The 25492-nt window shown below is 47.6% G+C and overlaps 1 protein-coding gene across 1 annotated transcript; it reads right to left on the bottom strand.

The window, feature by feature from the left end:
* Positions 1–1105: 1105 nt before the first annotated feature.
* Positions 1106–25052, bottom strand: TMEM209 (transmembrane protein 209). The gene is made up of 14 exons (XM_056847148.1): positions 24916–25052; positions 23795–23853; positions 21363–21494; positions 20237–20475; positions 19273–19477; positions 18266–18441; positions 15427–15498; positions 14043–14139; positions 11764–11889; positions 8641–8738; positions 6348–6462; positions 4937–5034; positions 3118–3191; positions 1106–1185 (listed from the first exon to the last, which is right to left on the bottom strand). The coding sequence occupies exons 1-14, from the start codon at positions 25050–25052 to the stop codon at positions 1131–1133; spliced, it is 1683 nt and encodes a 560-aa protein (XP_056703126.1). The 3' UTR covers positions 1106–1130.
* Positions 25053–25492: the final 440 nt, after the last annotated feature.

The following is a 25492-nucleotide window of genomic DNA, read 5'->3' as shown; positions in this document are numbered from 1 at the left end:
ATTTTGCAGGCGTCTTTCTAGTGCGGCTTCTCCTATCCTGCCACCCACAACTTTACCTGGAGAGTAAGAAGCTGCTGGGTTTTTTTTAATAATACGACTCATGAGGCAGCTGTGTTGAAATAATAGCACGGTGTCCAGTTCTAGAGATTAAGCTGATTCCTTGCAGCTTTCTCATTATCAGCCCTCCAGAAGGAAAGGGGTCAGGTCACACCCTCCAAACCACGAAGGGGTGGGGAGAGGCCCATTTATTTGCAGTGCGATGCACAGGAAAGGAAGGAGCAGCCTTGCAGAGATGTGGAAACCTGACACCGTTCTCGGAGCCCCATAAAAAAATCTGAAAACAGAAACTTCAGTTCAAAATCTCGAGAGGCCAGGCCGGAAAAAACACCTCTCCCAAAAGGCCATGGAGCAAAAGAAGTACGTTAAAATGGATAGCTCTGCTTAAAAACATCGGCTGTGCGTATTCTAGCTAATGGATCACTTTAAAATGCCACTGATGATGCTTTTGGAGGGCAATCGGAAAGCCAGTGACTCGCTTAGCCCGTCAACATCCCAAGACTTTGAAACAGGAGGACCGCAGTAACTGAAAAGGCAATAAGATGTCTGAACGCAGCACCCCAGCTTTCTCGCGGGCCTGGGATTCTGGGCCTTTCCACTCAGATGGTCTCACAGCACCATTTCTCTCGTTCAATAAAGGGGAAGTTGATAAAAATGCAAGCAGAGGCTTGAATACTCTGGACCCAGCTCGGCAACACATTAATTCACAACTCCGCATCACGCTTCCGCCGATCTGTTGAGATGAACGGAGTGCCTGGCATCCAGCGGAATTAGTGCAGCAGCAAAGCTTCCAAATTGGATTCTGCCCCGCTGCCCAGAAGAGGAAGTTCCACCCAGCAGAAGCCAGACTCGAAAAGGGGAGCTCCTCGTATTCAAGAACGACGGCTTTTGGTCTTCAGCCGGACAAGAGCGTGTGGAAATCCTTCTGCTTCAACGCTAACAATCTTTCACTGTAGTCCAAACGCTGTTTTAAAAATATCTCGCTTAACATCCAAACCACTTTTTAAGGCCTCCAGCTGCAAAGTCACCATCAGGTCTGCCGGTATTTCTATTGTACCGACCGGCAAGTTATCTTAGTCTCCAAAAATCCACAGAACGTTCACGCCGGATAAGCCCAGATTGACCCGTCTGCAAGGAAAAGTATATACATTTTATTGATTGATGTAATACAGAGACATACCACCCACAATTCGATCTTAAAAGCCTGTTTTAGAAGTCCAGCCTCGTCCCCAAAATAAATAAAATCTCTCCATTCAGGAATAAGAAAATCTAAAACTAAGAACCAAGGCTGGGGGAAACAAATGCATTTCAAATGCCCATGGTCAGCATCCCTTTTCAGGGGCAAGTATAAAAGTATTTTTAATGTTAAATCTAGGATTTTCCCAAAGTCTGCAGGAATTTACAGGAGTTTTTTTAGATCGAGGATGGGTCAATTCGTCCACCTCTGAGTACTACCCACACTTTAGGGATCCACCATGGGTGTAGTGGTTAAGAGCGGTGGAGAACCGGGTTTTATTCCCCACTCCTCCACATGAGAGGCGGAGGCTAATCTGGTGAACCAGGTTGGTTTCCCCACTCCTCCACGTGAAGCCAGCTGGGTGACCTGGGGCTAGTCACAGCTCCCTTAGAGCTCTCTCAGCTCCGCCTGCCTCAAAGGTTCTCTGTTGTGGGGAGGGGAAGGGGATTGTAAGCCAGTTTGATCCTTCCTTAAGTGATAAAGTCAGCATATAAAAAACAACTATTCTTCTTCTTTAAAGGTCAAAACCAGCACCTTTAAAACACACTTCACTGCCAGTGAAGTTACTTTCTGTACGTAGCACATGTGGAGAGTCTTTGCATTTCGAAGCAGAGGCTAACCCAGGGGTCCCCACCCTTTTGGAGCCTGTGGGCACCTTTGAAATTCTGATGCAGGGTGGCAGGCGCGGCCACAAAATGGCCACTGCAAGAGGTGGGGCCAGCACAAAAAATGGCTGCTGTAGCTTACCTTCAGGCGCACCAATTCAAAAGCCAGCAGGGCCAATGGAATCTCCAACGGCCAATCACAAGCCCTGCTGGGCAAAAGCCCCACCTGGCCCTGCCCACTTTGTAAAAACACTCGGGGAGCCCCGGGCAAACCTGGCAGATGGGAGGGGGAGGGAGTATTCCACAGCAGGCACTTTGTACGCAGGGCAGCTTTAGATCCTTGCCTAACCGGCCTCAGTTGGGAGCTTTAGCTAAAACCTGACCGCTGCTACAGAAAAGCTAACTCTAAGCATCAACGGAACATGATTAACCATGTTTCCTTCTTGTGGTTATCGCTTCACAGTCTCGCATTGTACCCGCTTTATCCCTCCAGCTTTGCGCAGCTCTCTCTTCGCTCACTCTGCAAAATGGGTTTCTGGGCTGCCGTGGAGCTTGGTTTTTGGAGCTTTCAGTCACGAGCTGCATCTGCCCTTGCGATTCTTTCCTAAGGCTGCAATCTGGAGAGCCAGTGTGGTGTACTGGTCTGGAGTGGTGGACTCTAATCTGGAGAACCAGGTTTGATTCCCCACTCCTCCACATGAGCGGCAGACACTAATCTGGTGAGCCGGGCTGGTTTCCCCACTCCTATACATGAAGCCAGCTAGGTGACCTTGGGCTAGTCACAGCTCTCTTAGAGCTCTCTCAGCCCCACCCACCACACAGGGTGTCTGTTGTGGGGAGGGAAGGGACAGCGATTGTAAGCCGGTCTGATTCTTCCTTAAGTGGTAGAGAAAGTCAGCATATAAAAACCCACTCTTCTTCTCCTTTGCCCTGTCTGTCTAAACTGGATGATCCAACCCTCCCAGACAAGGTTTTTGCCCTTTCTTGTTCCTGACAGCCCCTGGAGGTCAAGTGGAGCGTTGAGCAACGGTCGGAGAAGCTCAACAGGGGAGCGGATGCTGATTTCGGAGTGACTTCAGATGAAGCAGATGCCTGCTTCAGACATTACAAGGGTGCAGAGAAATGCCAGCAACGAGCCCTTGCCGGTTCCTCCGGCCATCTCGAACAGAAGGCTGACAAATTCGCACCAGGTACAGCAACACGGAGCTTCATACTTACCCCAACATCCCAGACTCTTTAGTTTTGATGATGTACAGGAACATAAGCAAGGTATGGAACATGTTGTTTCTGCCCTGTGTACAGAGATGAGAAACAAGACTCTATGAGAGAGGAAGACACACGGTAAGAATTTAGACACACAAGCTCTCCTGCTCCACCTTCCGTGTTCATTGAGACTCCTGCTTCTCCCCAAAGAGGAGGCGGCGGCGGAGAAGAGTTGGTTTTTATATGTCGACTTTCTCTACCACTTAAGGCAGAATCAAACTGGCTTACAATCACCTTCCCTTCCCCTCCCCACAACAGACACCCTGTGAGGTAGGTGAGGCTGAGAGAGCTGTGACTAGCCCAAGGTCACCCAGCTGGCTTCATGCTTAGGAGTGGGGAATCAAACCTGGCTCTCCAGATCAGAGTCCACCGCTCCAAACCACTGCTCTTATTCACTACACCATGCTGGCTGTCAGAGGCTGCCTGACAACAGATTCAGACTCTGACACTGGCTCTCTACACCATGCTGGCTCTCGTCATTCTCCTCACGTCCATTTTATCCTCACAACAACCCACTGAGGTAGGTCTGTCAGCCTAGTCAACTGGTCCAGAATGCAGCGGTGTGGGTCCTTGGGGACCCCACAGAAACCTCATGTTTGACCCGAGCTCCGCCAGCTGCACTGGCTCCAGAGTACTGAATCAGGTTTAAGGTATTGCTATTGACCTTCAAAAGCCCTAAACCGTCTGGGACCTTGGTATTTGCGGGACCGCCTCTCCTGATAGACCGCCCCCCCAGCGCGCTTCGCCCAGCAGGTGGCAGCTTACTGGTGATTTCTGGCCTGAAGAGAACTTGGCTGTCCTCAACCAGGGTCAGGGCCTTCTCGAGGCTGGCCCCGGCCTGGTGGAACGCTCTGTGAAGAGAGACTCGGGCCCTGCAGGACCTGAAGCAATTCCACAGGGGAGATGTTCCCCCATACGTACAGTGGAGGACAACAGCGGTTTCCATCTTGCTACCCTCCCTCCTTTCCTTTTATTGCTAGATACATCTTTATATTTAGTTGTCAGGATATGTTTATTTCCCGACACTTCCGTTTGGTTCCTGCTACGACTTGTGTCATTGTGTATGAATGAAGGGTGCCTTAGATTTTTAATTTATATTACAGTTTTAAATTGTATATTATGATCGGTGTCAATTGTACAGATCTGTTGTAAGCTACTCAGAGCCCGATCTGGAGGGGTGTGTGTGTGTGTGTGTGTTAAGTGTCGTCAAGTCACTTCTGACTCATGGCGACCCTATGAATCAGTGTCCTGCAAAATGTATGCGTCAAACAGCTTTGGGCTTTCCTATTGCATCCATTCACGTCAACCACTGAACGCGAATGGAGGGGTTGGGTGGCATAAAAGTCTAATAAAATAGAGGCAGAGGGTTGGCTGCTGTGTGAACAGAATGCTGGACTTGATGGTCCTTTGGTCTGATCCAGGAGGGCTCGTCTTGTGTCCTTAGGTTAGGCTGAGGGGGTGTGGCTGGCCCAAGATCGCCCAGTGAGCATCCCAGCAGAATGGGTATTTGAACATGGGTCGCCCAGATCCTAGTTCATAAGAACATAAGAAAAGCCAAGCCTGATCAGACCTAGGCCCATCAAATCCAGCAGTTTGTTCACACAGTGGCCAACCAGGGGCCTCCAGGAAGCCCACAAGCAAGATGACTGCAGCAGCATTGTCCTACCTGTGTTCCATGGAACCTAATAGAATAGGCATGCTCCTCTGATCCTGGAGAGAATAGGGATGCATCATGACTAGTAGTTTGACGATCTAACCACTACACCACACCTACCTTGGGTAGATTGTAGACGTGTCGCTGGTAAACGAGTTCATAGTGGGGGGGATTGATACTGCTCTGATAGACGCAAAACAAGTTCTCGTTCAAAACGTCTGTGAATGACAAACACGCCAGAAGGTTAGACCAGAACCAACAGGTTGAAATTAAATCAAAAGAGTTTCCGGCTTAACATTAGGAAGAACTTTCTGACAGTTAGAGCAGTTCCTCAGTGGAAGAGGCTTCTTCGGGAGGTGGTGAGCTCTCCTTCCCTGGAGGTTTTTAAGCAGAGGCTGGATGGCCATTTGTCAGCAATGCTGATTATGTGAACTTAGGCAGATTATGCGAGGGAGGGCAGGAAGGGTTGTGTCAGTGTTTGGCTCTCATGACCCTTTCTTAAATGCCCAGGGATATGCCAACTGCCACTTTGGGGCAGGAAGCAAGTTTCCTCCAGGCCAGATTGGTCAGGGATCCTAGGTTGTTGTTGTTTTTGGCCATCTTTCTGGGCATGGAGTAGGATCACTGGGGGTGTGGGGGGGAGGTAGTTGTGAATTACCTGCATTGTGCAGGGGGTTGGACTAGGTGACCCTGGAGGTCCCTTCCAACGTTATGATTCTGTGATGTGTTTGCTTGCTCCTTCAGTATTTTACAGTTCATCAACCAACGGAAGCAGCATCGGGAGTGCTGGGTTGGGGCCCTGAAATCCACCTCTGTTCCCTGTGAGTAGGAAACGGTTCCCTTGCGGGGAGGGATACGGTGCCTCAGGGGTTGGCGTCACTGCCTCTTCCCCTGTGCGGCAAAGGCAGGCTTCTCAGAGCTGGGTGGGGGCGAAATGGGTTTGGGAGCCTCTGCCCTAAAAGCAAAGCTGTTTCTCCGATTCAAGTCCACTCTTGCAAACCTGGGCATGGAGTAGGGGTCACGGGGGGGTGGGGCGGAGGTAGTTGCAAGTTTATTTATTTATTCACATTCATAGCCCGCCCTCATTCCCAGTCCAACCAGGCTCGGAGGGGTGGTGGTGGTTTAAAACCTTTAAATCAACAAAACCATAAAACATTAAAATCAATAATTAAAACATAGCAAACTTAGCAAATTAAAACAAGATGGAATTAAAATTATAGTAGCTGCGGTAGACCGGACAGCAGATTCTCCCCCACATTGCCTGCATTGTGCAGGGGGTTGGACTAGATGACCTTGGAGGTCGCTTCCAACTCTATGGTTCTAAGGCGCCTTGATGAAAACCTCCTGCTTTTGCTCACAGCTCTCAGGACGGGGTGAGTCCCACGCAGAGGTTGTCGCTGAAAGCCTTCCAGGGTATTCAAGGTCACCCGGCTTACGTGGAGCTTCGTGTGCCCAACTTCCAAGCGGCAATGTGCGCCCGAGCCATTGAAGCAGGTAAAAAACCCACGCCTAAATAATAAAACAACCTTACCTGGCTTGTCAGGTGTTTGAATGAAATGCTGGGAGGTAAAAGTTTTCCCATCGGGATATTTGGGGTGTGGCGGCAGCCGAGAATCCAGGTACGTGCAGAACACGTGCATGATGATCTGAAGTTAAAGAAGGACAGCGCAGTTTAGGGTTCATTCAAGAAGCTGGAGAAACAGCCGCCGAAAGGAAGAAGCGCACCTTCAGCTACAGAGATCTCAAAAACAATCATTTCCTGCTTTTTAAAAGTGTTATGGTCAGGCGGATGCAATGCACTGCTAAACCATTGGGAGTAGGATCTGGGAGACTCAGGTTCAAATCCCCGCTCATGCCATAGGACTGCCTCTCCCAATATATCCAGCGTGGAGTAGCGGTTAAGAGCCAGCATGGTTGTAGTGGTTAAGAGCAGTGGTTTGGAGCAGTGGAGGCTAATCTGGTGAACTGGATTGGTTTCCCCACTCCTCCACACGAAGCCAGCTGGGTGACCTTGGGCCAGTCACAGCTCCCTTAGAGCTCTCTCAGCCCCACCTATCTCACAGAGTGTCCACTGTGGAGAGGGGAAGGGAAGGTGATTGTAAGCCAGTTTGAATCTCCCTTAAGTGGTAGAGAAAGACGGCATATAAAAAACCAACTCTTCTTCTTCACCCCCCCCCGCAAGAGCGAAAATAATTGCTGGTAGTCCCCGACCCTAGAACCATCTGGCTGTCCTCGAGTAGGGCCTTTTTCACTTTGGCCCCAGCCTGGTGGAACTCTCTGCTGAACGAGACCCGGGCCTTGAGGGACTCGGTCCAGTTCCGCAGGGCCTGTAAGATGCAGATGTTCCGCCAGACCTATGGTTGAGGACAGTGATGGGCATATGGATTGGCTGGCCTTCTTGCTCCCAGCTCCTTCCTTGTTTTCCTTTCCCTCCCTTTTCTTATTTTTCCTCTTTTCCCTTCTCTTGTTCCTTCTCCATCCCCATTGCCTTTCCCTAGCCTTGGGCCGGTGGGCCTCCTGGAAGTTTTGGCCTTCTCGGATCTCCATCTCTGGCCAACCTCCTCGACAAGGACATTTTATAGGAGCTAGTTAGGTGAGTTAAGGCGCCACATATGTTTAAATTGGGTCCAGTTTTAAGCTTTTATTCGTATGTTTTAATGTCAATGCATTTATATATATCTTTAGGACTGCATCCATTGTTGGAAGCCACCCTTAGCCTGGCAGTGCCGGGGAGGACAGGGTATAAGTTTAATTTAATTGCAATAATAATAACAACAACAATTATAATTGCAGGCCTCCTTACACCACCTCTTATGTGTTTTGCCGGTTCTATCTGGGGAGGGGTGTGTGTGCTGCCTGCCTGTTTTGCTTGGCCAATGTGATATTATATTGAGCGGCATCTTGGGACTTTGCTGAATTTTAATTGGGTTTTACTGTTTAAGTTTTAATATTATTGATGTAAATTTTTAAATGTTGTAACCTGCTCGGAGCCCGGCTTTGGCTGAGGAGGGCAGGATAGAGATCTCAAACTGAATAAATAAAAACAATACATGAAGTAAAAATGGTATCCTGAAAAATGACACTCAAGCAAAATCTATGGTTATCCATTACTCTGAGAGCTGGGATCTTTGGTTAAATTAAAAGCAGAATGGTTCCCTGTGACAAGTGCGGCTTCTCTTCTTCTTCATAATGTTTGCTAATATGTAGAGAAGAAGAGTTGGTTTTTCATGTGCCGACTTTCTCTACCACTTAAGGGAGTCTCAAACCAGCTCACAATCATCTTCCCTTCCCCTCCCCACAGCAGACACCCTGTGAGGTAGGTGGGGCTGAGAGAGCTGTGACTAGCCCAAGGTCACCCAGCTGGCTTCGTGTGTAGAAGTGGGGAAACAAAGCCAGTCCACCAGATTAGCCTCTGCCGTTCATGTGGAGGAGTGGGGAATCAAACCCGGTTCTCTGGATCAGACTCCACCGCTCCAAACCACCGATCTTAACCACTACACCACACTGGCTAGAGCATGTTCTCACCACTTGGAATTAAGCTAATTCAAATGATTCAGAATAAGAGTGACAGAAGCTGCAACTACTCAAGGTAAATCTGAAATAGCCAACCCGGCAACGGACTGTGTGCCAGAGCAGCTAATAAGAGTGGCAGCATTAGACAACCGCTGGAGAATATGTTATATAATGTAAGCTCAAAGTGATAGGGGGTCAGATGGGCAGGGGGCAACCCCGGCTTCTCAGTCCCACAACCAACCCACCCACCCCATCTTGGCTTGCTCCAAGTCTTCCCGAGGAATGCCTCCCAGAAAACCCACAAAACTTACCGCTGAGTCGGTGGGCAAGTCGGTATCCCATTTGCGCACCTTGAAGTCCCCGCCTCGGTTCCATCTGAACGAGCTCATGCACCCACCTTGAGAAAGCTCTGGGGGGGGGGTTTCGGCAGAATTGGACAGCAAATTAATTAACTGCAGCCGGGTAAGCAGTTATCTTGAACTATGCGCCCTGCCGACAGCACTTCAGCCAGAGGGCAGGCATGCATGCCACACTTCAGAGCCAGTGTGGGATGTAACCATTAGTTATGTTTGGGACTAGAATCTGGGTGACTTGAGTTCAAATCCCCACGCTGGCACAAAGCTTGCCGGCTGACATGGGACCAGTCACTTATATTTACTGATTGATGTTTATTTTTTAGATTTGCACCCTGCCCTCAATCCCAGGCTAAGGCCGGGCTCAGAGCAGTATACATCAGAAAAAAACAATATATACGATAAATAGACAGAAAAATTCAAACCTCGTTAAAATTGTTCATTTCAAAATCTAACACAGTTTAAAACAACAAGCACTCAACTATCTGCACACAGGTTCAAGAACCAGCCTCGGGGAAGCAAAAGGTCCCCTGTAGAAAATCCGATGGAAAGAAGGGAGGGGAGGGGAGGCCAGCCATAATGGAAACCGTAGCTGCTCTCAAACATATCCCTGGTGGAACATCTCCGTCTTACAGGTCCTGTGGAACTGGGTCAAGTCCAGTAGGGAACGGGTCTCACTAGTCAGAGAGTTCCACCAGGCTGGGGCTGAAAAAGCCCTGGCCCTGGTTGAGGACAGCCAGACACCTCTGCCTCACAGGGCTAGGGCAAGGATAAAATGAGGAAGGCAGAACCAGGTACTGGTTGAGAGTTGAGAGTCAATTCTTGATGCTTCCATATCATGAACACATGAAGCTGCCTTATACTGCATCAGACCACTGGTCCATCAAAGTCAGTATTGTCTACTCAGACCAGCAGCGGCTCTCCAGGGTCTCAGGCAGAGGTCTTTCACATCACCTACTTGCCTAGTCCCTTTAACTGGAGGTGCCAGGGATTGAACATGGGACCTTTCGCATGCCAAGAAGATGCTCTACCACTGAGCCACCACCCCTCTCCATGGCTCTCCAGGGTCTCAGGCAGGGGTCTTTCACATCACCTACTTGCCCAGTCCCTTTAACTGGAGGTGCCAGGGATTGAACATGGGACCTTCCACATGCCAAGCAGATGCTCTGCCACTGAGCCACAGCCCATCCCCAAATCACATAGCAAATGAATGCATTAAAAAATGAAAAACCAAAACACAGAGGCCATGACCGCCAGTGCAGTGCGAGGGGTGTCATCGCTGGACAAGAACTGGGGAGGAGAAGATTCAAATCATCCCACCGCCATAAGAATTGCTGGGTCACTTTGGGCTGGTCACTTCATTTCAGCCTGGCAGTGAGGATAACATGGGGGCAGGGGGAACGGCAAACCTGCCTTCTCCTGAATCAGACCCTTGGTCCATCAGTATTGTCTGCTCCGGCAGAGGTCTTTCATGTCCCTTACTGCCAGGTCCTTTTAACTGGAGATGGTGGGGATTGAACCTGGGACCTTCTGCACGCCAGGCAGATGCTCTACCACTGTCCTGGATGGAACTCACATGTAGCTGCCCACTACTGAATCAAACCCTCGTTCCATCAAGGTCAATACTGTCTGCTCAGACTGGCAGCAGCTCTCCAGGGATTCAGGCAGAGGTCTCTCACATCACCTACTGCCTGGTCCTTTCAACCGGAGATTGAACCTGGGTCCTTCTGCATGCCAAGCAGGGGCTCTACCAGTGAGGCACGGCCGCTCCCCCATACTATATATGCCACCTTGAGCTTTTTGGAGGAAAGGCAGGACAAAAATCAGATCAATGATGAGGAATAGGGACTTGGCAGAATTTTGATTATATCACTGGTGTCCCTGCTGCTAGTGGTTTGGTGTAGCCATGAGCTCAGATTAGCTTCCTCTGTTGGTCAAACTGACTGCACAAGGTTTTCCTTTAACCTTTGACAAATTAAAACAATTACAGAAATTATTGCCTTTTAACAGAGGTTAAGATTTAAATTTGGTCTTCTGATCTTGCTTTTAAAAGAAAATGATTACTTATCAGAGGTATTTTTCGATGCAGCTGTCCGATTACCTCACCAATAGTTAACAACCAACCACTTATCTGAAAGATGTTCAGTCAGGAAGGTTTAGCATAAGATAGGATGGCTGTTTTTCTATGCCAACACCTTGATGGGATAAACAAATCTGATTTCTCTGGATGGAACCCTCCGAAGATATCAGGTGAGATTGCTGTTTTGTGTGTGTGACTTGGGTTTACAGAAAAAGCCCTGAACACAGTTTAAAGATAATAATCTGATACAGCCTGGAGATATCTGTGGCTAAACAGTTTAAAGAATAAAGAGAACTAAGTGGTCCAGATTCTCTAACTGGAGGCGAGAGAGCGTTATCTTGTCCCAGGGAAAGGGGCTATTCTCGAGCAGGCTGTCAACAGCACAGTTAAAAGACTGGCAACGTTTGCTTAGAGGGAATGTTGAATCAAGGCCACCACGTACTTCCCTGATGATCTGTCTGTATTCTCCGGCATCAGCAGAGGCCAAAGTACAGAGCGCTCAACACAATAGAAGCAAACACTGCACGTGAGTGCCTTCACTGCAGGACAAGACAAGGGTGGATAAAAATCAGTGATTTTTTAAAATTAAATGCTTTTTGAGGAAAAATCTATTTCAATATAGTTTTCAATTTAAGATACATTCTAGTCCAAGCTGACAGGAAGAAAGTAATTCCTTTGAAATGTAGTGTTGGAGGAGAGTGTTACGGATACTGTGGACTGCTAAAGAAACCGAATCAGTGGGTTAAAGATCAAATCAAACCTGAACTGATCCTAGAAGCTAAAATGACTAAACTGAGGCTGTCGTACTTTGGTCACATTATGAGAAGACAAGAGTCACTGGAAAAGGCCATATAATGAGAAGTGCTGTTTATGTAGAAAACAATGATTTAAATATAATCTTACTGACTAGTGATTTAAATCGTGAAAATCTAGTCTCACGATTAGTGGTTTAAAAAGTGTTAAATCAATCTGATTTAAATCAAAGCCACCCTGTCATTTACCTTTGATCCTTTCGACCAAATACTCTTGGTTGGGCGTAAGGTCCAAGTACTGCACGATTGTGTTCAGCGTGGGAATGAGCGGCGCCTTCACCAGGGCCGCTTGCTTCAGACTGCTGATACTGGCATCTGCAGAAAGAAGAAAACAACCCTTTCCAACTAGCATCGAAAGAAAATCAAGAACAATGTCCAGCAAAGGTGGTTAGTTTCCCTGGGGTTGCAATTCTCTGTCACTGAAGTAAATACATTTATCCGCACTGGATCACAACAGGCCACTACCATCAGACTCCCAGGGCTGGGGCAGTGGCGGACTTACATTTTGGGGGGCCCTTCGCAACCAGCAACAATTGGACAACATCCAACAAGGTCCAAAGGGCCTTGCTGCCCTTGCAAGGACATCGAGGCCCAAATGGTGGAGAACAGGGTGGTGGGGTGGAGTCCTTGAAAATGGGCCCTACAGTGAGCCCCTTCCCACCAGCAACAAGGTCTGGGTGACAGCTGTAATCTTCTTCAATGGGGTTGTTCTATGGCAGATGTATTGGTTCTTTCTCTAATCGAGAGGTAGAAGGTCATTAGAGGGGGCTCATTAGGATAAAGGGGTGAAAATCTGCTTTTGGGTGTTAAAATGCACAAACTTAGACGTTACGAAAATAAAGGAGACAAAGTATGACATGTTAAAAAAAACGTTGACTATTTGAATCCTGTTAAGGGGGTAAAAACATGTATTTTCCTTTTGTTAATAATCTCCCTTACCCTTTTTCCTTTCCTGTATCCCCATTTAATATCAGAAATCAATAAATATTTATTAAAAAAAAATGCACAAACGAGACGAGTGCAGCTTGAATTGAGAATTCAGGTGTCTTTTTATGGCTGTGATTGGCTCTGGCCTAAGGGTCGAGCTATAGAACTATTAAGCCGTGCGCCAACGAAGGATTCGAGGATCCAGCTGCCAAAATGTAGGCTACAAATAGATTCTGGTGAGCTCAGTGATCCCATACAGCTGGGGGTTCGGGTGCTGAGAGCCCCCAAGAAAATTTTGAAATTTGACCGATGACAGGGACATTTTGAGGCCATATGAAATAGTTATTGTATTCTAAGGTCAATATTAAGTCCTTCAACCCATTGGCTTATGATTCTATCACTAAAAGTGCCTTATTTTAATAGCAAACACTTTAAAAACCTCCATCGATTTTGTTGAAATGTTTAGTCATTAAAAAAAAAGTTGCTTCAGGGTCCCTCCGGGATTAGGGGCCCTGAAGCTTAAGCTTCATTAGTTTCATAGTAGATCCGCTAGGATTTAGGAAGGCAAAACCCCTAGTTTATCAACACCTTACTGTCACTGAGCTGCAGAACGAGACGGCTCTCCTTCCAAACTTATACAGGCCTCTGCATAAGTCACGGGTGGGAATCTCTGCTGCACCATATTTAACAGCTGTCACCTTCTCTAAATGCCAATGGGCTTTCTCTAGAGCTCGGTTTAATGCCTTTCCATCAGCCCTGCTGGCCTAGGGAGGCATGGTTATGCCCCTGCAGTGCCAAGGCGATCGAGTCAATTGCTCATATTTTACTGAACTGTGAATTTTATAGAGATGTCAGAAATCGCCTAATCTCTGCTGTCCAGGTTTCCTGGATACACTAGCCACTCCATGATAGTGTTTTAATGGTGAATTTTCTGCTTGAAGACAAGAATCCCACCATCTCACATACTGTGGCAAAGTTTTGCTGTATTGCTACCAGAATATGGAGAGCGTTATTGCAATGTGAAACAGCTCGCTAAGAAGAGTTGGTTTTTATATACCGACTTTTTCTACTACTTAGGGGAGACTCAAACCTGCTTGCAATCACCTTCCCTTCCCCTCCCCACAACAGACACCCTGGGAGGTAAGGTGGGGCTGAAAGAGCTTTAAGAGAGCTGTGACTAGCCCAAGGTCACCCAGCTGGCTTCGTGTGGAGGAGTGGGGAATCAAGCCTGGTTCTCCAGATTAGAGTCCACCACTCCAAACCACTGCTCTTAACCACTACACCATGCTGGCTCTCTAACTATACTATTGTACGGTTGTGTACTACTGTGATTGCTTTCTTTTACTATTATGCTGGTCAATGACCATATTTTAATAAATCTGATGGATCCTGCAGTCAAGATCTTAACACTCCCAAACGTCTTACCATCCGGTATAAGCAGCGGATCACTGCCCTGAACTCTGGTAAGATTACCCCCAAAGGCTGCTGTGGGTTTTAAATCCAGGTGTTGAGCCTGGAACAAAAGGTTGGACTTATCATACCTCCGATTTGTAGCTCCGGGCAGCCCATTCTTCTCAACTGAGTGCTCACGGACTCGATTTCTTGAACGAGAGGCACTAAAATGGTCTCATTGATCCACTACAGCCAGGCGGGGGGAGAGGAAGGAAGAGAACAGAAGATGAGAAACCACAGGAAGTTAAAGCGGCAGCATCGAACTTGAAATAACTGTACTAGCACCACTAAGGGGTTGCAGAGGAAGAGACAGAAGGACCAACATTTCCATGGTCCTTTTTATAAGCTGATGTGAAGACACTGGCACACTGTGAAGCCAGGAAGAACCAGGCATCGCAAACCGACTTACTGCTGCCCCCATGCGAGTGTCTGAGGCAATGAACACTTTCCATGGCAACGGCACAATGTGTAGTCATGCTTAGAATACTGTCTCCTCTCTAGCACAAAAAATTAGATTTGATTACCAAAATGGCAGCCAGAAAAAAGGTGGTGGTAGGGGGTGAAAACCCATCAAGTTTGTATTTATTTTTTACTCAAATTTTTCTAGGCCACCTTTCCACCCAGACAGGATCTCCTGCCCTGACTTGGATGGCCCTGGCTAGTCCAATCTTGTCAGATCTCGGAAGCGAAGCAGGGTCGACCCAGGTTGGCACTTGGACGGGAAACCAACCAGGAAGTCCAGGGTCAATATGTAGAGGCAGGCAATGGCGAACCACCAATGGCATATGAAAACCAACTCTTCTTCTTCTATGACTGGGGAAGGCAATGGCAAACCACCCTGTAAATACATTCTGTCTAGTAATTGCCAGGATGTGACGTCACCCTATGGGTCAGCAATGACCCAGTGCTTGCACAAAGGGGACAACCTTTACAAGCTGGAACGTGTCCAGAGGAGGGCAACGAAGATGGTGAGGGGGTCTGGAGACCACGTCCTATGAGGAAAGGTTGAAGGAGCTGGGTATGTTTACCTGGCATAGACAGGGGGGTGCTGAGTTGTTTTCTGTTGCCCCAGAAGGTCGGACCAGAACCAACGGGTTGAAATTAAATCCAAAGAGTTTCTGTCTAGACCTTAGGAAGAATTTTCTAACAGTTAGAGCAGTTCCTCAGTGGAACACACTTCCTCGGGAGGTGATGAGCTCTCCTTCCCTGGAGGTTTTTAAGCAGAGGCTAGATGGCCATCTGTCAGCAATGCTGATTCTATGACAGGCAGATCATGAGGGCATCTTGGCCATCTTCTGGGCATGGAGTAGGGGTCACTGGGGGTGGGGGTGGGAGGTAGTTGTGAATTTTCTGAGTTGTGCAGGGGGTGGGACTAGATGGCCCTGGCGGTCCCTTCCAACTCTATAATTCTACCTCCCCACCCAGCCCTCCTCTGCAGGCCAGCGACACGCTGGATTCCAAAGAGCCACTCACGTTTCGGAACTTGGCCGTCCAGGAGTCCATGTGATCCAGTAGCTGCCTGCTCATGGAGACTCTTGCCCACACCTGTGCCAAAAAAGCAAGAAGGCTGAAAGGAGGATCCGGGAATTCCACAGCCAGCCGAGCCACCTCCGCAACACATTAACAAGGCAAGCGGCCTTGTTAAAGGGAGAGGCAGGGTGGCAAAACGGTTAGTGTCTGAGTAGTGTCAGGGAGACCCAGGTTCGAATCCCCACATGCGCCATGGAAGCTCATGGGGTGACCTGGGGCTAGTTATACATACTCAGCCTAGTCTACCTCATGGGGTTGTCGTGAGGAGCCCCTTTGGGTCCCCTTTTTTATCTAAACATTTTTATTGATTTTTCAAAATAAAGTTTAACATTCAATTAACAACATTTATGAAACAAATCATGAAGTAAAATCCTTATAGTGTTGTTAAAAGTACATAGTAACAAATTATATACTGGCTTCCCCATCACCTCCCTCTACTTCAGAATGTATTCACATATTTCTTTCGTTTATAGTACTGACCCTCTTTAAGAATCTAAATTGCGACTAATAAATGAATACATAATGGATCAGATCAATGAATAACCTTCTAATTTCCCCAAGTGCAATTCTTGTTCACAATATATCTTCCAGGCCTCCCATTCTCTCATAAATTGTTCATTATCTCTTTGGCTTATCATTGCAGTTAACTTCGCCATTTCTACCAGTTCTAGCATTTTTAATATCCAGTCTCTTTTTTCTGGAATGTCCGTCGATTTCCATTTAGCTGCATACAACAGTCTTGCAGCCGTGGTGGCATAAATTAAAAATGTTCTTTGGGTTAAAATGTTATCTTGTATCATGCTAACTAACATCATCGCTGGTGTTTTAGGTATATTCTTTTGAAGAATCAATCTTATTTCATAATATATCATGTCCCAAAAGTTTTTGGCTTTATCACATGTCCACCACATATGATAAAATGAACCAATCTTTATTTTACATTTTCAACATTTAGGGGACATTGTGTTATAAATCTTCGCCATCTTAGGTGTTAAATACCATCTGTACATCATTTTATAAATATTTTCCCTCATTGATTGAGCATAAATACCTTTTAAGTCTCGAGTCCACAGTTTTTCCCACTTATTCAAAGGGATATCATGACCTAAAGTTTGTGCCCAATTAACCATAGTTGGTTTAATTCTTTCTTGTTCACAGTAAATTTCCAACAATAGTTTATACATCCTGGAAATAAGTTGATCATTGTTATCCAGAAAAAATTTAAGGAAAAGTGATTTGTCTTTAGAAAAACCTGCTTTCAAATCTTGTAAAAATACTGAGTTAACCTGCTGAAATTGAAACCAGGTAAAAACCTCCTTCAACTCCTGGTAATCTTTTAGATAACATTTCTTTCCATCCCATTTCAGCAAATCCTGGTAAGAAACAAATCGATCAGGTCTGAGCGTACGTAATGTTAACATTTTCCGTGATGATATCCACATTGGTGTTTTTGTCTCAAAAAGATGTTTATATTTAAACCATATTCTGAATAAAGAGGATCTCACTGTATGATTCTGAAATGATGTTTGTATCTTTATTTTATCATACCATAAATAACCATGCCAACCACTTATATTATTGAAACCTTCTAAGTCAAGTAATCGTGCATTCGATAGAGTTATCCAGTCTTTAAGCCACCCCTTTGGGTCCCCTTATGGGGGGGGGGGGGAAGGCAGGGTATAGATGAAGTAAATAAAAAATAAAAATAAAGAACCCCCAACCCAAAGAGGGCCGAACATGCGCCGCTCACATGAGCCACACCGAGATAATCAAATGAACCGCTCTGTCCCTGCCAATTAGACTAAGGCGCTGCAGGAGGCTGAGCTGCTCTATGGCTTGAAGCTCTCTCCCCACAAGAGGCAAAGCCCTTCCCCCCTTAATGAAAAAAAAAACAAGGGAGAACCCAAAAGGATTAGGAGGCATAATTTGGGGAGGGGCCGTGTCTCAGTGGTAGAGCATCTGCTGGGCATGCAGAGGATCCCAGGTTCAATCCCCGGCATCTCCAGTTAAAGGGACTAGGCGAGTAGGTGATGTGAAAGACCCCTGCCTGAGACCCTGGAGAGCCGCTGCCAGTCTGAGTAGATAACACAGAGGGTCTGATTCAGTATAAGGCCGCTCCATCTGTTCATGTGACTCTGGCAGCTGTCTTGAAATCTGCATTTTCTTGAAAGCCACAAGGAAACAGAGGCCAAAAAACCTAAGGCGGTCTGGTTTCTGAACAGCACAATGGGGTAGGCTTGCCAACCACCAGGTGGGTCCTGGAGATCTCCTGGAATCACAACTGATCTCCAGGCGATAAGAGATCACTTCCCTGGAGAAAATGGCTGCTGTGAAGGGAATATTGTGTGGGATTTTACACTGCCAAGGTCCGCCAGTGTGGTGTAACGGTTAGAGTGTCGGACTAGGATCGGGGAGACCCAGGTTCGAATCCCCACACATGCCATGGAAGCTGAGTGACCGTGGGCCAGTTATACACTCTCGGCCTAGCCTACCTCATGGGGTTGTCGTGAGGATTAAATGGAGAAGAGAATGATGTAAGCTGCTTTGGGTCCCCATGGGGGGAGAAAGGTGGGGTATGAAAGCAGCAAGTAAATAAATACATAAAATAAGTGGGATACACAAGCCTGAACCTTTAAGCTTTTACTCCAGAGTAAGCCCCCCACCCAGGTCCAGCGTGGCTTACTCCTTTGTGCACTGCCACTGAACGTTTTAAAAACATTTTAAAAATAACACTTAAAAAACAACAACCCAGCATCTTTCAGTTTGGCAGAGTTCGACTCACCTCTTCAGCAGCCTGCTTGGAACTCAGGTCGGCTTCATCTTTGTGGGCTGAAGGCGCTTGAGACCGGCACGCCAACTGGTACTGGAACTTCCTGAGCATCTGGGCGTAGTCCGCCATGGACCGGCTGTAGTTCCAGAAGGTGGGGCTGCTGGAAGGAGAGCTGGAATCCGAGCTACCTGTAGTGACCCAGCACACAGACAGTGGAAACTTGGAAGGCCTTAAGAGGGGAGTGAAGATGTATGGAGGAGAGGGGCTATCCATGGCTACTCGTCAAAATGGATACTAGTCATGATGCACCCCTATTCTCTCCCGGATCAGAGGAGCAAGCCTATTTATAATTAGGTGCCATGGAACACAGGCAGGACAATGCTGCTGCAGTCGTCTTGTTTGTGGGCTTCCTAGAGGCACCTGGTTGGCCACTATGTGAACAGACTGCTGGACTTGATGGGCCTGGGTCTGATCCAGCAGGGCCTTTCTTATGTTCTTAGGAAACTGACTGGTATTAGCCGAAATGTCAACACACAAAGCCGCCTTCTATTGAATCGGACCATTGGTCCATCAGGGTCAGTACTGTCTACTCAGACTGGCAGCAGCTCTCCAGGGTCTCAGGTGGAGGTCTTTCACATGGCCTATTACTTGGTCCTTTAAAAAAAACACTGGAGAGGGCAGGGATTGAACCTGGGACCTTCTGCATGCAAAGTAGATGCTCTACCACTGAGCCATGGCCAATCTCCATGAAGCTGCCTTGTTCTGAATCAGACCCTTGGTCCATCAAGGTCAGTATTGTCAACTCTGACTGGTAGCAGCTCTCCAGGGTCTCACGGAGAGGTCTTTTCCATCACCAACTACCTGGTCCTTTCAACTGGGGATTGAACCCGGGACCTTCTGCATGCCAAGCAGAGGCTCTACCATTGAACCACGGCCCCTCCCCAATGTGCCTCAGCTGTCCCGGCCCCACCGCAGGACCCAGGTTTGGGGGGGGGGTTATGCAGAGTGCAGTTGCTTACCCAGCTGAACTCTGTGCTGTTTCTCTTCCTCGCTTCGGAGAAAGCTCTCGAGCGACTTGAGGTCCGTCATGTAGTCCTCCTTGCCAGTCGGCGAATTATAGACCGTCGGCGATGAGCGGTACCGAGACCTCACTCCACTGGCGTCCATCGGACCAATGCTGGTGGGATACGGAGAAGCACCTGGAGACGGGCTGAAAGGTGGCCCCTGGGTGGAACAAAGGGAATGACTGGCATCAGAACGCTGGGGTGGAGCGCAACGGTTTGTCCATCCATGACACAAGCCACTCAGCTGAGAGCCAGCATGGTGTAGTGGTTAAGAGCGGTGGTTTGGAGCGGGCGATTGGAGCGGGGGACTCTGACCTGGGGAAGCAGGTTCGATTCCCCACTCCTCCCCATGAGTGGGTGGCTCTAATCTGGAGAACCAGATTTGATTCCCCACTTCCCCAAATGAGTGGTGGACTCTGACCTGGAGAACCAGGTTTGGTTCCCCACTCCTCCACACGAAGCCTGGAAGCATGAAGTGAATGGAGCAGCATTATCCTGCCTGTGTTAAGGACATAAAAATATAAGGAAAGCCCTGCTGGATCAGGGCAAGGCCCATTGAGTCCAGCAGTCTGTTCACAAAGGGGCCAACCAGGTGCCTCCAGGAAGCCCACAAACAAGACGACTGCAGCAGCATTTATCCTGCCTGTGCTCCACAGCACCTAATAGTCATGATGCATCCCTGTCCTCTCCAAGATCAGAGGACATGCCTTACAGGCATGCTCCTCTGATCTTGGAGAGAACAGGGATGCATCATGACTAGTAGCCATGAACAGCCCTCTCCTCTATGAACATGTCCCCTCCCCTCTTAAAGCCTTCCAAGTTTGCAGCCATCACATCCTGTGGCAGGGAGTTCCACAGTTTATTTCATAAATACTAACTAGTGTCCTAAGATACCAGCTGACGGAGGGAAAAGCCTTGCCTTGTTGTAGCTGCTGCCTGGTGAATAGGACATGGAGGCGCTGAAGGATCCGCTCCCGCCAGACAGAGACTGAAGTTGAGGGCTGTAGACGGACGTACAGCTGGAGGCGAACTTGGGGCTGGAGCTCGGAGAGCGGGAAGGGCTATAACTCAGCACGCTCTGGCCCTGGATCGGAGACGAGGTCGTGGAAGGAGGAGTCCTCTTTGGCACCAGCTCATGCGGCAGAGTGGTCTGGACCACTGAAATTAACACACACAAAGTGAAAAATGCTGATCCTGTGAACTTCGACAGACCACGAGAGGGAGGGCGAGAAGAAGAGTTGGTTTTTAGATGCCGACTTCCTCTACCACCTAAGGGAGAATCAAACCGGCTTAGTCACCTTCCCTTCCCCTCCCCACAACACACACCCTGTGAGGTAGGTGGGGCTGAGAGAGTGTGACTAGCTCAAGGTCTCCAGCTGGCTTTGTGTGGAGTTGGGAAACCAACCTGGTTCTCCAGATTAGAGTCCACTGCTCCTAGCCACCACTCTTAACCACTACACCACGCTGGCTCTCGTGGCCCTTTCTTACATGCCCAGGGAAATACCGATCGCCACACTGGGCGATCAGGAAAGAATTTTTCTCCAGGGCAGATTGGCCAGGGATCCTGGATGATTTTGGGGTTTTTTGCCATCTTCTGGGTATGGAGTAGGGGTCTCTTTGTGAATTTTTTGCATTGTGCAGGGAGTTAGACTAAATGACCCTGGAGTTCCCTTCCAATTCTATTATTCTAAGATTCCAAGAATGGAAAGACAAGAGGCACCAGCCAAATCTGAGGAACTCATCCTGCTGGTGAGTTGAGGAACTCAGACATGTCTTTATTTGAAAACTCTGCCATAATAGAGAAAACTCTGCCAACAGAGAACAGCAGATTGTGGCTCGGAGACACACACAAAAAGAATTCCGTCATGGCGCTGTTTCCCCCCTGGCTCCGTTACCAATCCTGTACCCTATCAAGAGTACTCTGTGACTGCAGAATCATGCATGTTGCCGTCTCGTCCCTGCCATTATTCAGTCTGTGCATGGCTCTCCTAAACATCTGGGCGGTTTGGAGAGCTGCATTACAAACGCTATGAAAGCACACCTACCCGCGTTCCTCAGCCCGAGGAGAGACTGCTGCCCAGGACTCATGACCAGGCTGGTGGGGGCTACGGTGTACTTGAAGTATCTCCAGAAATCAAATAAGGCGTTGAGGCTGAACAGAGACGCCAAGACAAGCTCTGGAGTAACATACAAGATTAGAAAACTTTACCATAAGTGACACGCACCACACAAATTACATGCACATCTACTTTTTGAGATTTTACTGGGTATTAAGGGACAGGTTCAGATAACAAATGGCTGTGACTTGATGGCAAAAAAAGAAAAAGGAAGAGATCAACACACACAAAGAAATATCTTTTTACTGTGTGAGATCAAAAGACCGAGTGATACAAAGGGTGGTAGTATGGATAAAGGTTCCTCTTGGTGGGGTTCTTTCTACATATGGTTCTTAGGATACATGCCCCGCTTAGGTGAACAATTCCCACATCAGAGGGCCCTGGTCCAGAAATGCTCAAATCGCCATTTATTTGCTACTCTTTTCAGGCACCGTGGGACTTTCCAGTCTTCGGATCGCCTGCCAAGTGGTCACTGCATGCAATGGTGCCATTTGTTCTTTTGGCATCAATAAGATATTCAAAGGCAAGTTACAGAGGCCAATGCAAGTTTGCCGAAGCAACAGAAGAAGAGGAGGGGTTGTAGCTGCCTCATTTTTATATGCTGACTTTCTCTACCACTTAAGGAAGAATCAAACCGGCTTACAATCACCTTCCCTTCCCCTCAACAGACACCCTGCGAGGTAGGTGGGGCTGAGAGAGCTCGAAGAGAGCTGTGACTGGCCCAAGGTCACCCAGCTGGCTGCATGAGTAGGAAAACCAACCCGGTTCACCAGACTAGCCTCCGCCGCTCATGTGGAGGAGTGGGGAATCAAACCCGGTTCTCCATATTAGAGTCCACCGCTTCAAACCACTGCTCTTAACCACTACACCACGCAGGCCATTCTTGTTTTGAATAAATAAAGCTCTTGTGTCTCTTAAAAACACAAGGTTGTGCCATACAATTGAAAAAAGTATTTTGGTCAAACACAGGTTCTTAAAAAAAACATGACAAAAGTTGTTAACGTATAAGCAGAGTTATGCAGCATTCCCATTCTTGGTAGAAAAAAACAACAATAAGGCTTACGGTAATGCATCAAATTTTTGGAAAGCTTATTATAAGATTAACCCTTTACATATTTATTCCACAAGTCAAATCCCACTGAAAGGGAAGCATGTTGCTGTATCATCAATTTTACTCTTGAACTCAGACCCACATCATACTTTACAAGTATGTATCATACTTGCAACCAAGATCAAGTTAATTCATGCCATTGTATTCCCTATTACTATGTATGGGTGAAGAAGGCTGATGAGAAGAAAGTAGATTCCTTTGAAATGTGGTGTTGGAGGAGAGTTACGGATACAGTGGACTGCCAAAAAACAACAACAGATCAGTGGGCTATAGATCAAATCAAGCCTGAACTGACCCTAGAAGCTAAAATGACTGAACTGAGACTGTACTTTGGCCACATTATAAGACAAGGGTCACTGGAAAAGACACTCATGCTAGGAAAAGTGGAAGGCAGCAGGAAAAGAGGAAGACCCAACAAGAGATGGACTGATTCTAAAAAGGAAGCCACAGCCCTCAATTCGCAAGACCTGAGCAATGCTGTCAAAGATAGGACATTTTGGAGGACATTGATTCATAGGGTCATCATGCGTCGGAAGCGACTTGATGGTACTTAACACACATCATACACAAGTAGAAAAGACTGAGTGGGCCACGGAAACGAGGAAGCTTATTTATTGCAAGCCTCATTCATATTGCTGCGTTTTGTTTTGCCTTCCCCTCTTTATGCGTTCCTCTCAAAGAGCTTCAAGCCAGACCGTCAAGCTGATTTGTAGACCCTGATTAAGAGGGACCAGTTTTGAGTTATATCATGCAAAATGTTAGTATCCATGTAAGGCTAAACCACTGTTAAGGCAAATTGGAGGGTGTGTGTGGATTTGTCAAAGGGAGCAGGGGCAGGTTGAAGAATGCACATTGGAGGCAGGTCCTGATTTGCAAACCACGGAATGACACACACCCACATATGAAGCTGCCTTATCCTGAATCAGACCCTTGGTCCATCAAGGTCAATATTGTCTGCTCAGACTGGCAGCAGCTCTCCAAGGTCTCAGGCAGAGATTTTTCACATCACCTACTGCCAGATCCTTTTTTAACTGGAGAGGCCGAGGATTGAACCAGGAACCTTCTGCACACCAAGCAGAGGCTCTACTACTGAGCCACGGCTCCCCCTCATCCAGCTTAGCAGAGGACCACCTCCATATGTATGAAATGAGTCACAAACATACAGACCGTCCCCCAGTCTATTCAGCCAACCCCCACTTTTTGTTTTTGCCAGATATGTCCCCTGGTAGTTGATACCTAGAGCACTTACCAATATACCATAGTAACCAGGATGAAATGTTATAATATGAACTGATTAGTTTTCCAGACCTGGAAAAAAGGAAAAGGACAAAGTCATCCACAGCCCCGCAATAATATGGAAGCAATACTAGCAATTTCTAAAACCATTTCCCAGCATTTTACAAAATCTTGGCAACACTCCACATCACCCTGAGTTTCAGGTGCAGCAGAGATCCCTCCTCAAGAACTTCATGGTTCAGCAAAGTGAGATTTGAACACAGGTCTCCCAAGTTCACCATGCTCAGGGTCTCTCCTCACACATCCTCCCAATCTGCCATTCGGCTCTCTCCCAAACTTCTAAGTGAAAGCTCAGTCCCCTTTGTTCGTTAATACGTGGCCTTCTTAATAGAGCATGTGTTCAGAAGAAGCGGGTGCACATCCACTCACTAGTTTGAACAACAATCCTTTAAGGGGAGGGGCTTTGGCTCAGTGGTCGAGCATCTGCTTAGCATGCAGAAGGTTCCAGGTTCTATCCCCCGGCATCTCCAGTTAAAGGGACCAGGCAAGTAGGTGATGTGAAAGACCTCCGTCTGAGACCCTGGAGAGCCACTGCCAGTCACATGAACGCATGTAGCTGCCTCATACTGAATCAGACCCTTGGTCCATCAAAGGCAGCACTGTCTACTCAGACCGGCAGCGGCTCTCCAGGGTCTCAGGCAGAGGTCTTTCACATCACCTATTTGCCCAGTCCCTTTAACGGGAGATGCCGGGGGATTGAACCTGGGATCTTCTGCATGCCAAGCAGAGGCTCCACTGAGCCATGGCCCCTCCCGGGCAGAGTAGACAGTACTGACTTTGATGGACCAAGGGTCTAATTCAGTATAAGGCAGCTTCATATGTTCAAGGCAGGTCAGAATTCATATCACCCATACTGCAGATCAAAAGGGAAGACTGGGTGAAGAAGAGTTTCGAACAGGAACCTTTCCAGATCACCCGCTTAACCACGGCACATCTCCACATCTAGTCCAACCCCCTGCACAATGCAGAAAAGTCACGACCTCCCCGCCACACTCCCAGCGACGCATACTCCCTGCCCAAAAGATGGCCAAGATGCCCTCCCTGATCTGGCTAAGCTTCGTCTAAGGACCTTACATTTCAGTGTAAATCATGCCAGCAACTGACAGGTTCAGAAGCCCCCAGGCCAAGACCACTTTCTTTGCTTCGGTTTCCTTTCTCATCTTGATGGTTCGATCAATGAGGGAAGCTGCTGGACTTTGTTCCCCCTGCATGTTCTGGAAAGAGCAGAAAGGCGAGGGGGGGGGAATGATAGAATTTATCTCACATTCAGTAACCGCACCCCCCCCCCAAATCTTCTAATGCCAGACTGAACAAGCTTCATCTTGATGTGTCAATTCTTAGTAAGTGTTTCAACCATACTTTTCACAGGTACTATCTGGAAGCAATCCTAAGCAGATCTATTCAGTAGTAAGTCCCACATTTTTCATTAGGACTCACTCCCAGGAAAGCATCCCTAGATTTGCCGTGTGTTTCACCCACTGATAATGTAAGTCACAACAATTAGCTTTCTTGGTAACTTGGATATACTGCCCCCAAATCTCCAGGAATTTCCCAAGCTGGAGTTGGCAACCCTGTGGGATTCAAATGTCTCTGTCTACCCACACTATAGTGATTTTGATCATCCTTCAAGGGAGGTATATGTAGCTCCCAC

This window comes from Euleptes europaea, chromosome 3 (assembly GCF_029931775.1).
Source record: "Euleptes europaea isolate rEulEur1 chromosome 3, rEulEur1.hap1, whole genome shotgun sequence".
Lineage (NCBI taxonomy): Eukaryota > Metazoa > Chordata > Lepidosauria > Squamata > Sphaerodactylidae > Euleptes > Euleptes europaea.
Note: the sequence above shows the minus strand (reverse complement) of the source record. Positions and strands in the feature narration are given on the sequence as shown.